This window comes from Strix uralensis, chromosome 28, assembly GCF_047716275.1.
Source record: "Strix uralensis isolate ZFMK-TIS-50842 chromosome 28, bStrUra1, whole genome shotgun sequence".
In the NCBI taxonomy this organism is placed as follows: domain Eukaryota; kingdom Metazoa; phylum Chordata; class Aves; order Strigiformes; family Strigidae; genus Strix; species Strix uralensis.
In genome coordinates, this window is record NC_133999.1 from 5,112,935 (window position 1) to 5,125,559 (window position 12,625).

Genomic DNA, 12,625 nt, shown 5'->3' on the forward strand with positions numbered 1-12,625 from the left:
GTTGAGCAGAGGGCGGCAGCCTCCTGGCCCCGCTCAGCCCCATGCCAACAGGGGGGATGTGGCCAGCCGGGACTCGCCACCATGCCAGGTGGCAACTGGCCACTTCCGGGCATGTCTCGGTGCTGCCGGAGGTGGCTGTGGGGTCCCTGGGGGGGGAGGTGACACCAAGCGTGGGCAGCACAGCCCAGCCAGGACGGTACGGCAGCAGGCAGGAGCATTGGGGAGCACCCAGCAGGCAGGGCGAGGGGGCGGGTGTCCCCCCCAGACAGCGAGGACGATGACCTGGTCCTGCTGAAGGACGTGCTGCTGGCGGGGGACGAGCCCCCCGAGCCCTGCGGACCACCTGCTGGCGGGGGACGAGCCCCCCGAGCCCTGTGGACCACCAGCAGGGAAGTCCCTGCCCGAGGGTGGGTGCCCAGGTCTCGGGGGTGCCCTGGAGACATCCCGGCACCTGCCGGGTGTTGTGGTACCAGCTCCGGTGTCACCCTTCCCTTGCTCTGCTGCCCGGGGTGCGTGCCCACGGCTGGATCTGCTTGCCAACAGCTGGGATTTACTAGTCCAGGGCACCCCCCGGGCATGGGAGTGGGCGTGGGGCTGTGCCAGGCGACCTGGGGTGCCCTCGCCCTGCCCTCCCCTACCCCCAGAGCCGGGCGCTGCCGGCCCACGTGGGCGATGCCAGTCCCTGGGGGTCCCTGCACGCAGCCCCCCCGGCTGCCGAGGAGCACCGGGACCGGGCAGGGGGCTAAGGGGGTGCGCGCGGTGCCCCCTCCCCACCCAACACCACCTTCCTGGCTCGGTTCATCCCCGCCCTGCGCCCACCCTGGACACCACGTTGGAGGGGTGGGCGGGATATTTTGGGGTGATGGAGAAGGGGGACACGGGCAGAGCCCCGCTCACCCCCCCTGTCCCTCCCCCAGCGATTTGCCTGCCTGTCAGGCAGATTTTGTCTGCAAACGGGGGGGCTCGGCCTGCTCTACCTCTGCGCCCCCCCCCCGCCCGCCCCGCGCTGGCTCTTCCAGGGAAGCCACTGTCACAGCAGGGTGTCCCCTCCCCACCCCAGTCACCCCAGCACGGCGGGCAGGAGGGTGCTGCCCACCCTGAGCCCCCCGCGCCAACCCCTTCTGCTCCTTCCAGGGAGCCATCCTGCCCCCCCCGCTCCATGATGCCACCAGCATGCTGGCCCTGGTGACGCAGCTCGGTGACATCTGCAAGGTGGGAGTCCGCTGCCCACACCGGGGACGCTGCGCCTTCGTTATCTCTGCCCTGCTAATTGGGCGGGCGGCGTTTGATGCCAGCTCCTGGAGGGGCGCCCGCTGGGGCCGTGCCAGCCTGTCCCTGCCCCGGTGGGGACGTCCCCACGGCAGGTTTTGGGGGTTCCTCGATGACACCCCGCCTTTCCCCTCCAGTTGCTGGCACCGCGCGTGGTCACCCAGCCGTGTCACCACGCCGGCAGTGCCCGTCTGGTGCCCGTCACCCTCCTCTCCCTCAACCGGGCGCCGGACCAGGCCGAGCTGGCAGCGATGACCTGCCAAGTGTCCCGTGCCACGTGCGCCCCGCGGGTCGGTGACGGAGAGCCCCGGTGGGAGCTGTCACAGCCCCGTGGCACCGTGCCAGGGCCGGGCGGGCCGGGACGCGTCTGCCTCTAATTCCTTTATTCCAGCTGGTTGCGCAGGCACAAAGCGGGCAGGGTCCGGCTGCCGGCTCTGCCGCCCCTCACCGCGGGGGTCCGGGTGGCACCGGGGGATGGCGGGGACGGGCGCAGAGGTGGGGGTGGGCGTGTGGGCACACGCCGGACCCTCCCTCACGCTCTCTCCCCCCTCCCCAGGGAGCTTCGCCAGCACCGAAACCTTCACGCCAACGGCCCGGCTGCTGAGGGAGCCGCGGGGGCACCGTGTCACCCCCCGGGGCACACGCGGAGGTGGGTGCAACCGAGAGCTCCGGCACCCACCGCGGGCTCAGGGATGGGGTGCGGGTGCCCTGACACCCCCACTCTCCCCGCAGGCGCTGGCGCAGCCGGACACCCCATAATGGCTGGTGCTCGCGGGGGGCCCGGAGGAGCCGGCAGACGCTGGCCAGGAGGGGGGCGCTCCCCGCTCCGGGAAATGGGTGCCTGGGCACCCCCCTACCCAATAAACACCCTCCTGCGCCCGCGGGTGTGTTGGGGTGGCCAGTGTTGGTGGCCACGGGCACCCCAAAAGGGTGTTGGGGTTTCTACCTCTGCTAGGCTGAGCCCAGGCTGAGCTGAGCCAGGCTGGGCTGGGTTGAATGGCGTTGGGCCAGCTGAGACTGGTCAAGCTGTGCTGAATTGGACTGGGTCAAACTGGGCTGAGCTGAGCTGAAATGGGCTGAGCCAAGCGTGGTTGAGCCAAGCTGGGCTGAGCCAAACTGGGTTGAGATGGGCTGAGCTGAACTGGACTGAACCAAACCAGATTGCGTCAAGCTGGGCTGAGCCAAAGCAGGTTGAGCCAAGCTGGGCTGGACTGAACTGGGTTAAAACAAGCTAGGCTGAGCTGGACTGGGATGAGCTGAACTGGGCTGAACCAAACCAGATTGAGCCAAACCAGGTTGAGCCAAACTGGGCTGGACTGAACTGGGTTAAAGCAAGCTAGGCTGAGCTGAATTGGGCTGCACTGGGCTGAGCTGGACCGAGCCAAACCAAACCAGATTGAGTGAAACCACACTGAGCTGAACCAGGTTGAGCCAGGCTGGGCTGAGCTGAACTGAATTAAACCAAGCTGAGCTGAGCTGAACTGGGCGGAGCTGAACTGGGTTGAGTTGAACTGAGCTAAACCAGGTTGAGCCAAGCTAGGCTGAACTGAACTGGGCTGAGCTGAATTGGGCTGAGCCAAACCAGATTTAGTCAAGCTGGACTGAGCCAGACTGGGCTGAGTTGAACTGGGTTGAGCTGGGCTGGGCTGAGCCAAACCAGATTGAGCCAAGCCTGGTCGAGCCGAACGGGGCCGAGCCAAACCTGGTTAAACTGAGCTGAACCGGCCTGAGCCGAGCCCGGTTGGGCCGAGCCGGGTCGAGCCGGGTCCAGTTAAGCCGAGCCGAGCCCCCTCCCCGCGGGGCGGCCGTGACGTCAGGGCGGGGCGGGGCCGAGCGGAGCCGCGCGGCGCGCACCCACCGCCGCCCCGACCCGCCGCCGCCGCCGCCTCCCGCCGCCCCGGCCGGGCCGCCCGCCCCGCGCCGCCGCCGCCGCGCCCCGAGGTGAGTGCGGGCCCCCCCCTCCCGCCCCCGCCGGGCCCGGCCCGGCCCCCCCCCGCCCCGCCCCGCCCCGGTATTGTTGTGGCGGAGCCGCGGGGGCGGGGGGGGGGGAGGAGGGGGAGGCGCTTTGTTCCTCCCGGTACCGGGGATCGGGACCGGCACCCCCGGCGGCATCGCCCCCCCCCCTCCCGCCCCCGCGCTGCCGTGGGGGCCGGACCCCCCCTCCGGTAAGGGGGAGCCCCCCCCCTCCCCCCGCGGCGATCCGTCGGTGCACCGCTCCCCCCGCAGCCCCCGCCGCGTCGGTACCGGCAGCCGTTGCCGCCGGTGCCGGCCCCCACGCGGGGGGCAGCGGGGCGCGCCGGGCGCCCCCACCCGCGGATGCCGGGTGGGTTCGTCCCGCGGGGCTGCGCGTCGCCGTGGGCCCCCCCCCCTCACCGGGGATGGCACCCCCGTGGGGACACCCCGCCCCTCCCGCCACGGCACCGTCGTGGCGACCCCACCCGGGATGGCACCGCCGCGGGGCCGTGGCACCCCGCTCGCCCCCGTGGGACCCCCGGGCGTCCAGCTCCAGAACTGGGGACCCGGGGGACCCTGTCCTGCCCGTGACACCGCGGCCGTGCCCGGGGGACCCCAACTGTGCCCGTGGCACCCCGGCTGTGCCCATGGGACCCCCCAACCATGCCCACGGCACCCCAGCCGTGCCCGTGACATTCTGGCCGTGCCCGTGGCACCCCAATTGTGCCCGTGGCACCCCCCCAATCATGCCCGTGGCACCCTCGCCATGACCATGACAATCTGGCCGTGGCCTGTGACACCCTGTTCATGCTTTTGTCCCCCGGGGCCATGCCCGTGGCACCCCAGATTTGCCTGTGGCACCCTGACGATGACACTGGCACCCTGGTTGTGCCTGTAGCACCCTGGCTGTGCCCATGGCACCCTGACCATGACCATGGCACCCTGGCCTTGCCCATGGCACCCTGATGATGACCGTGGCACCCTGGTTGTGCCTGTAGCCCCCCAGCTTTGCCTGTGGCACCCCAACCATGCCCGTGGCACCCTAGCTTTGCCCATGGCACCCTGACGATGACCATGGCACCCTGGCTGTGCCCATGGCACCCTGACCATGACCATGGCACTCCGGCTGTGCCCGTAGCCCCCCAGCTTTGCCCGTAGCCCCCCAGTTTTGCCCGTGGCCCCCCCAGCCGTGCCCATGGCACCCTGGCCATGACCGTGGCACCGGCAGCACCCCCCACCCTCGCCACAGGCGGCCTGGCCGGGGCGTCCCCCATTCCCACGCCCGCGGGGGGCCCATTCCCGGCCCCCCCACCCTCCCGGAAATCCTTCCCCAGCTGGCGCGGGGGCCCCCCCCGGACCCCCCCGGCTTCCTGCTTCCCGCCGGGCAGGGCAGAACAATTCCCGGCCGCCCGCTCGCCCGGCCGCATCCTGCCCAGCCTTGGGGACTGGGCGAGGGGGGGGACACACATGGACAGCGGGGGACACCCCCAGGATACCGGGGGGTCCCGGGGCAGGACGTGGGCGAGGTGGGGCCGCCCGGGTGGGGTGGGAAGCGGAAAGGCCCGTTTCCTCCTCTGGGGACCCCCCCACCCTGTGACTCGTCACGGCCGGAGGAGGGACCGTGGTGGGCAACAAGTTGGGGACCCGCATGTGTGTGTCTGTGTCGTCCCCCCCCCCCCCCCCCTCCACATCCCCCCCTTCCCCCCCGCTGCGTGGGGTGCCCCCGGCCTCGTGACGCGCAGCCCTCAATGCCCGCCTTGTCCCCACGCCGCCCGCGTGACACCGCCGGTGTCGATGCCCCGTAACCCTAACGGGGGGCCGGGTGTGTCTGTGTGTGTGTGTCCCCCCCCAGGCCTTGTGTGTCCCCCCCCCTAGTCCCCAGCGTCATGGCCCCCCACCGGCTGCTGGCCCTCGCCTCGCTGCTGGCCCTCGCCACCGCCGCCACCACCCCGGGGTCCTCGTGGAGCGCCGTGCCCCGAAAAACTGTCCCCTACGCGGGTGAGTACCGTGTGTCCCCCCCCCGGGGGTCCCTAGGGAGAGGGGAGCAGGTTGGGGAAACTGAGGCACAGCCCTCGCCGACAGCGGGGTGACACCCTGGGGCTGTGGTTGTCCCCACCTCGGGCAGCTTCTGTCCCCCCCCCCCCCCCCCCGCCCAAGCTTGTCAGCATTGCGGGGACCCCCCCAGGGTGGTGGCCTCAAAACTGGGGGGCTGTGAGAGCAGAGAGGGGACACGCAGGGACGCTGCCCTGTGTCCCCGTGCCCTGCCATCACCCCCTGTCCCCAGTCCTCTGCCGTGTCCCCTGTCCCCAGCCCTCTGCCGTGTCCCTTGTCCCTGTGCCCTGCCATCGCCCCCTGTCCCCAGCCCTCTGCCGTGTCCCCTGTCCCCGTGCCCTGCCATCGCCCCCTGTCTCCAGCCCTCTGCCGTGTCCCCTGTCCCTGTGCCCTGCCATCGCCCCCTGTCCCCAGCCCTCTGCCGTGTCCCTTGTCCCTGTGCCCTGCCATCGCCCCCTGTCCCCAGCCCTCTGCCGTGTCCCCTGTCCCCGTGCCCTGCCATCGCCCCCTGTCTCCAGCCCTCTGCCGTGTCCCCTGTCCCTGTGCCCTGCCATCGCCCCCTGTCCCCAGCCCTCTGCCGTGTCCCTTGTCCCTGTGCCCTGCCATCGCCCCCTGTCCCCAGCCCTCTGCCGTGTCCCCTGTCCCCAGCGTTCTGCCATGCCAGCACCCCGAGATGCCATCCTTCTGCTGTGCCAGCACCCTCTGTGTCCCTGTCCCCATCCTGTGCCAGCACCGTGTGTCCCCATCTGTGCCATGGGCTGTGTCCCTATCCCTGTGCCATGCCAGCACCGGTGCCCCTGTCCCTTTGCCATGCCCTGTGGCCCCATCCCTTGCACCATTCTCCTGTCCCTGTGTGATGGTGGTGCCCCGTGTCCTCTATCCCTGCACCGTGCCAACGTCCCCATGCCACATCTCCTGTCTCTGTATTATCCCCATGCCACATCCCCTGTCCCTGTGCTGTGCCAGCATCCCTGTGCCATGTCCCCTGTCCCTGTATTGTCCCCGTGCCATGTCCCGTCCCTGTGCCATGCCCACACCCAAGACCCCTGTCCCTGTGCCGTGCCAGCGTCCCCATGCCACATCCCCTGTCCCTGTGCTGTGCCAGTGTCCCTGTGCCATGTTCTCTATCCCTGTATTGTCCCCATGCCACATCCCCTGATCCTGTGCTGTGCCAGCATCCCCGTGCCATGTCCCCTGTCCCTGTATTGTCCCCATGCCACATCCTCTGTGCCTGTGCTGTGCCAGTGTTCCCATGCCGTGTCCCTTGTCCCTGTATTGTCCCCATGCCACATCCTCTATCCCTGTGCTGTGCCAGCGTTCCCATGCCACGTCCCTTGTCCCTGCATTGTCCCCATGCCACATCCCCTGTCCCTTTGCTGTGCCACCGTCCCTGTGCCATGTCCCTGGTCCCTGTGCTGTCCCCACACCCGAGACTCCCATCCCTTTGCCGTGCCAGCGCCCCGTGTCCCCGTGCCGTCCCCGTGCTGTCCCCATGCCGTGCCAGCCCTGTGTCCCTGTCCCTGCCGGGGGGCCCTGGCACCTCCCCGTCAATGGGGCCTTTCTGCGGGGCCTGGGGGTGGGCGGGGGGGGGGCGCGGGGTCTCGCCAAAGGCCGCTGTGTTCGCCCGGCGCCGCCAGCGCCTGCTCGGGTGACAAAGAGCCCTTTGTGCGGCGCCGGGGCCGGGGGGCTTCCGGCAGCGGTGGTGGTGGGTGGGGGGGGGCGGGCCAAGGGGGGCTTCGCGTGCCCTGGGGGTGCCAGCGGTGCCCACCGGGTGAGAGGACAGCTGCAGGGACAGCAGTGACCTCGTCCTGATGTCCCCATGTTCCCTCCCCACCCCGCTACCGCCACCTCCCCAGAGCTGAAGGACGCGGCCAAGCGCTTCTCGCAGGGGGGGGTCTCGCACTACCTGACGCTGACGCTGGACGAGGCCGAGGCGCTGCTCTACGTGGGCGCCCGCGAGGCCGTTTTCGCCCTGGCCACCGGCACCGTGGAGCTCAAGGCGGCGGTGAGGCCCTGGGGGACCCCCGGAGGGGGGAGGATTTTAGAGGTGTGTGTTATTTTCAACCCCCAACCCCTTTTTTTTTGTTCCCAGATCTCCTGGGAAGCCCCTGTGGATAAGAAAGCTGAGTGCATCCAGAAGGGCAAGAACAACCAGGTGGGGGGCACGGGTGCTGTGGAGGTGGCGGGGGGGGTTACAGGGCACCCCGGGGTGCCCCCCCCTGCTGCTGTCACCCCCTTAACCGGCTGTTTTCCGCCCCCCCAAGACCGACTGCTTCAACTACGTGCGCTTCCTGCAGAGCTACAACAGCTCTCACCTCTACGCCTGCGGCACCTATGCCTTCCAGCCCAAGTGCACCTACATCGTGAGTGCAGCCCCCCAAAACCTGCGAGGTTCCCCCCTGCCCCTGGGGAAGAGCCTCCCCCCAGCCTCAGGAGTATCATCTAGGGGTGTCCCTGTCCCTAAGGGATGTTCAGGGGTGTCCCTGTGCGCAGGAGGGACGTGCAGAGGTGGCCTTGTTCCCGTGAGGGTGTCCCCTGTCCTCTTGGAGCATTGTTGGGGTGTTCCTGTGTCCTGTGGGATCATTATGGGGGGCTGTCCCTGTCCACAGAAGGGTCATCCAGGGGTGCCATTGTGCCTGGGGGGGCATCACTGGGGAGTGTCCCTGTGCCCAGGAGGATTGTCCAAGGGTGTCCCTGTCCCTGGAAGCATCATTTAGGGGTGTCGCTGTCCCCATAATGGGTCATCTGGGGGGGTGTCCCTGTCCCAGAAGGGTCATCTGGGGGGGTGTCCCTGTCCCTAGGAGGGTCATCTGGGAGGGTGTCCCTGTGCCCGGGGCCAGTCTGGGTGCGGGGGGGGACATGAATTGGGAGGGGATTGGGACCCCCACCCACTCCTGTGCCCTGCAGGAACTGTCTGGCTTCACCCTGGACCAAGTGGCTTTTGAGGACGGCAAGGGGAAGTGTCCGTACGACCCCACCAAGGGACACACCGGCCTCATCGTGGGTAGGTGGCACCACTGGGCACCCGCTGGGGTCGGGAGGGGGGCCCACCGTGCCCCCCCCCGTCTCCCTCCCTAAACCCTGGCCTCACAGACGGGGAGCTGTACTCGGCCACCTTCAACAACTTCCTGGGCACGGAGCCCGTCATCCTCCGCAACCTGGGCCCCCACTACTCCATGAAGACGGAGTATCTCACCTCCTGGCTGAACGGTAGGGTCGGGGGGGACGCTGGGGGAGACAGTGGGGGTGCCCCCCTCTCCCTGGCACGGCGTTACCCTCCTCTTTCCGCTCCCCCACCTCCTCCTCCACAGAGCCCCACTTCGTGGCTTCGGCTTACGTGCAGGAGAGCGCGGCCAGCAGCACCGGGGATGACGACAAGGTTTACTTCTTCTTCAGCGAGCGGGCGGTGGAGTACGACTGCTACGCGGAGCAAGTGGTGGCCCGCGTGGCACGGGTCTGCAAGGTACGGGGAGGGGACAACCCATCCTGGGGACACCATCTCGGCGTGGCTTTGCTCCACCGGTGAGCGCAGTGGTGGCCCCTGTCTTGATGCCGACTGGTTGCCCAGGGGGACGTCGGCGGTGCCCGGACGCTGCAGAAGAAGTGGACGACCTTCCTGAAGGCTCGTTTGGTGTGTTCGGCGCCTGAGCAGCAGCTCCATTTCAACCGCCTCCAGGCTGTCTTCACCCTGCCGGGGGCCGATTGGCAGGACACCACTTTTTTCGGCGTCTTCCAGGCCCGCTGGTGAGGGCGCGGGGATGCGGTAGCCCTGGGGTTCCCCCGTGAGCGGTGACTCCCCCTAAAAACCCACCCTGTCCCTTGCAGGGGGGACGTGGATGTCTCGGCGATTTGCCGCTACCACATCCTGGAGGTGAAGAAAGCGTTTGAGGGACCCTACAAGGAATACCGGGAGCAGGCGCAGAAGTGGGGCCGGTACTCGGATGAGGTGCCGAGCCCCCGTCCCGGCGCGGTGAGTTACCGGCACCGCGGATTGCGGGGGTAGGAGACAAGAAAAGGGTGCGGGATCCGGCCGTGCGGGTGACGGTGCCCTCCGTCCCCAGTGCATCACCGACTGGCACCGTCAGAACGGCTTCGCCAGCTCCCTCGAGCTGCCCGACAACACCCTCAACTTCGCCAAGAAGCACCCGCTGATGGACGAGCCCATCCTGCCTCACCGCGGGCGCCCGCTTCTCCTCAAAAAAGACGCCAACTTCACCCAGCTGGTGGTAGATCGAGTGCCTGGGCTGGATGGCGCCGTCTACGAGGTGCTTTTCATCGGCACAGGTACCCGCCGGGGTTGTGGGGACGCCGGGGAGGGGACTGCGGCGGGGGGGGGGGGGGGCGGTTCCTGACGTGGGGACGTCCCTCACCACCCGCCGTGACCCGCAGGTGACGGCTGGGTGCACAAGGCACTGAACCTGGGTGCTCGTGTCCATCTGGTCGAGGAGCTGCAGGTTTTTGAGCCGGCGCAGCCCGTGGAGAGCCTGGTCCTGGCCGGGCGGAAGGTGAGCGGTGCCCTGGGGAAGGGGCTGGCACCCGGGGTGTCACCTCGTGGTGGCACCTCCCGGTGTCACCTTGCCTGTTCTCTCACAGAAGCTGCTCTTTGCCGGCTCCCGTTTCCAAGTGGCCCAGTTGCCCCTGGCTGACTGCGGCCGCTACCAGTCGTGCACAGACTGTGTCCTCGCCCGGGATCCCTACTGCGCCTGGAGCCACAACGCCAGCCTCTGCGTCCGCACCGACGGCCTCAACGGGTAAGGGGGTTCCCCAGGGAAAGGGGGGGGGACACCCCGCTGCGGCACAGGGGGCTCCCCCCTCACCTCCGCCACCTCCTCCCGCAGGTCCCAGCTGGTCCAGGACGTGCTGAGCTCCGACACCCGCGCCTGCACCCTGCCGCAGGTGGCCAAGCAAGGTGAGACCCCCCCCAAACAGTGCGAGCTGGGAGAAGGGGGCATATCACCCCCCAACCACCCCAATTTCTCCCTCCCTCCTGACTCAGCAGAGGCTCATCCTGACTCTCCCGCAGGGCCCATCACCCCTAAAAACGTGACGGTGGTGGCGGGCACCGACCTGGTGCTGACGTGCCGTTTGGGTTCCAACCTGGCGCAGGCGCTGTGGACCTTCGAGGGGCGGGCGCTGGCGGCCGAGCAGGCGCTGGTGCTGCGCGACGCTCGCCTGAGAGCTCTGGTGGTGCCGGGTGCCGGGGCGCAGCACAGCGGCACGTACCGTTGCTTTTCGGAGGAACAGGGCGCCCGTTTGGGCGGGGAGGTGTATCGCGTGGCGGTGTTGGCCGGCGCCGGGGTGCCGCTGGAAACGCGGGCGCCGCTGGAGAGCCTGGGGCTGGTGTGGGTGGTGGCCGTGTGCCTGGGCGCCCTGTGCCTGGTGCTGGTGCTGGTGGTGCTCTCGCTTTGGCGGCGGTTGCGGGAAGAGCTCGGCAAAGGCGCCAAAGCCATCGAGAGCACCCTGGTGTACCCCATCGAGCTGCCCAAGGAGCCCCCCAGTCCCCGTTTCGTGCCCAGCGCCGCCTCCGACTCGGATGAGAAGCTCTGGGACCCGGCTAGCTACTACTACTCGGACGGCTCGCTTAAAATCGTGCCGGGTCACGCCACTTGCCGTAACGGCGGCCCCCCCGGCGCCGCTTCGCCGCCCAACGCCATTCCCGGCCAACCCCTTCACTCGCCCACCCGCATCCACCTGGGTCCCCTGCGCGGTTCTTCCTCCAACGGCTACATCCGCCTGGCGCTGGGTGCCGAAGAGCGGCCGCCCTGCGCCGATTTAGCCGAGGAGTTGCGGCGTAAACTGCAGCAGCGTCAGCCCCTGCCTGACTCCAACCCCGAGGAGTCGTCAGTTTGAGCCGCCGCCGGGGCGGCTTCCCCGCCGCCGAGCAGCCGAACCTACCTCAGGGCCCCGGCACCCGCCGCGGGGACCCCGGTGCCGGCACCCGCCGCGGGGACCATCACCCCGGCACCGGCACAGCCCGACTTTGGGGGGGGCTGCAGCGTGGGTGCCGGCACCCATTTTGGGGACTGCTGCACCGGCACCCATCTTGGGGACGGGACTGCCACCCCAGCGGCCGGCACTCCGGCACCACGTCACACGTTTGGGGACACCGGCGCCCGTCTTGGGCACCGCAGCTGCTCTTGGGCACCGCGTCCGCCTTCGGTACCATGTCCCGGGCAAGGGACCGACCTCGGGGACTTGCCACCGGCCTTGGGGACCACTGAGCCCCCCCCCCCCTCACCCCGGGCACCACCGAGTTCCCCCCCCACACCCCGCTCCAGGCACCGCGTCCTGCCCCAGGCAGTGGCCACAGGATGTTTTTTTGGGACGATTTAAGAACCGATCGGGTTTTTCTTCCTGAGAACTTTTCTAATGCCCCCCCCCCAGGGCTTCGTACCCCCTCGGCCCTGGTTGTAAATACCCCCCACCTGCCTGCCACCCCCCCTGCACGCCGCCCACCCGGGCCCCTTTTGTATACCCCCCCCCCCAGTGTAATTTATTTGTTACTGAAATATATTTATTTGCTGTAAATACGTGAGTATTTTTATATTAATAATAAAAAGGAGTAAAAAAAAAAAAATTTATATATTCAAAGCGAAGCCTGCGGGGGCCGTGTCCGATGCTGGCTGGGGGGGTGTGGGGAGGGTGCTGGGGCCCCCCCGCCGCTGAGCTCATGGAAAAAGGCCGCGCTTGGGGCTATAAAAGGGCATCGCGGCGCCGTTCCCAGGGCAGGGGGGGCCCGGCCGCCCCCCCCGGGGCCTGAGACTGCTGAGGCCTGGCCCCATGCCCGTGCCCCCCCCCCGGATGCCGGGGGTCAGCGTGGGGCGGGTTGGGGGGGGCCCTGCCGGGAAGCCTGGCGGAAGCAGCACCCGGGGTCCCGGTGGGGGGGGACCTGGGAGCAGGGCCAGGGGCTGCCCGGGCCGTGGGAAGCAGAACGGGGGGGGGACCCTGAGCCCCTGAGTGGGGGCTGTGAGCCCTGGGCCCCCCCAGAGCTGTTGGGGGTGCTGAAGCTTGGGGACCCCACAGCTAGAGGTGGGGGGAAGGCGGCCTCCCGTAAGTGTGGGTGATCTCTAGGCACCCCATAGCAGGGGGGTGAGCCCCTGGGCCCCCCCAAGGCGGTGGGGTGCGGCCGTGAGCCCCGAACCCCCCCATAACTGGACGGGGAGGGAGGGGGGCACAGCCCAGACAGCGCTCAGCACTGAGAGGTGGGGGCGCCCCCTGGCGGCGCCGCCGGGGCCCTGCTGGCGGGCGGAGCGCGCATGCGCCCTAACGCTCGGGCTGGGGAGCCCTTCGGCTCCGCTCGGCTCCCGTCGGCCCCGCTCGGCAATTCCCGGCTTCCCTCGGGCCTTCCCGG

General features: G+C 69.2%; 1 protein-coding gene across 1 annotated transcript; it reads left to right on the forward strand.

The window, feature by feature from the left end:
• Nucleotides 1–3,147: 3,147 nt before the first annotated feature.
• On the forward strand, nucleotides 3,148–12,572 carry SEMA4C (semaphorin 4C). Its single transcript, XM_074852471.1, has 15 exons — nucleotides 3,148–3,210; nucleotides 5,075–5,220; nucleotides 7,131–7,279; nucleotides 7,367–7,429; nucleotides 7,539–7,637; nucleotides 8,182–8,278; nucleotides 8,368–8,484; nucleotides 8,586–8,737; nucleotides 8,843–9,018; nucleotides 9,100–9,244; nucleotides 9,336–9,558; nucleotides 9,664–9,779; nucleotides 9,868–10,025; nucleotides 10,113–10,183; nucleotides 10,298–12,572. The coding sequence occupies exons 2-15, from the start codon at nucleotides 5,109–5,111 to the stop codon at nucleotides 11,122–11,124; spliced, it is 2,505 nt and encodes an 834-aa protein (XP_074708572.1). The 5' UTR covers nucleotides 3,148–3,210; nucleotides 5,075–5,108; the 3' UTR covers nucleotides 11,125–12,572.
• The last annotated feature ends 53 nt before the right edge of the window (nucleotides 12,573–12,625 follow it).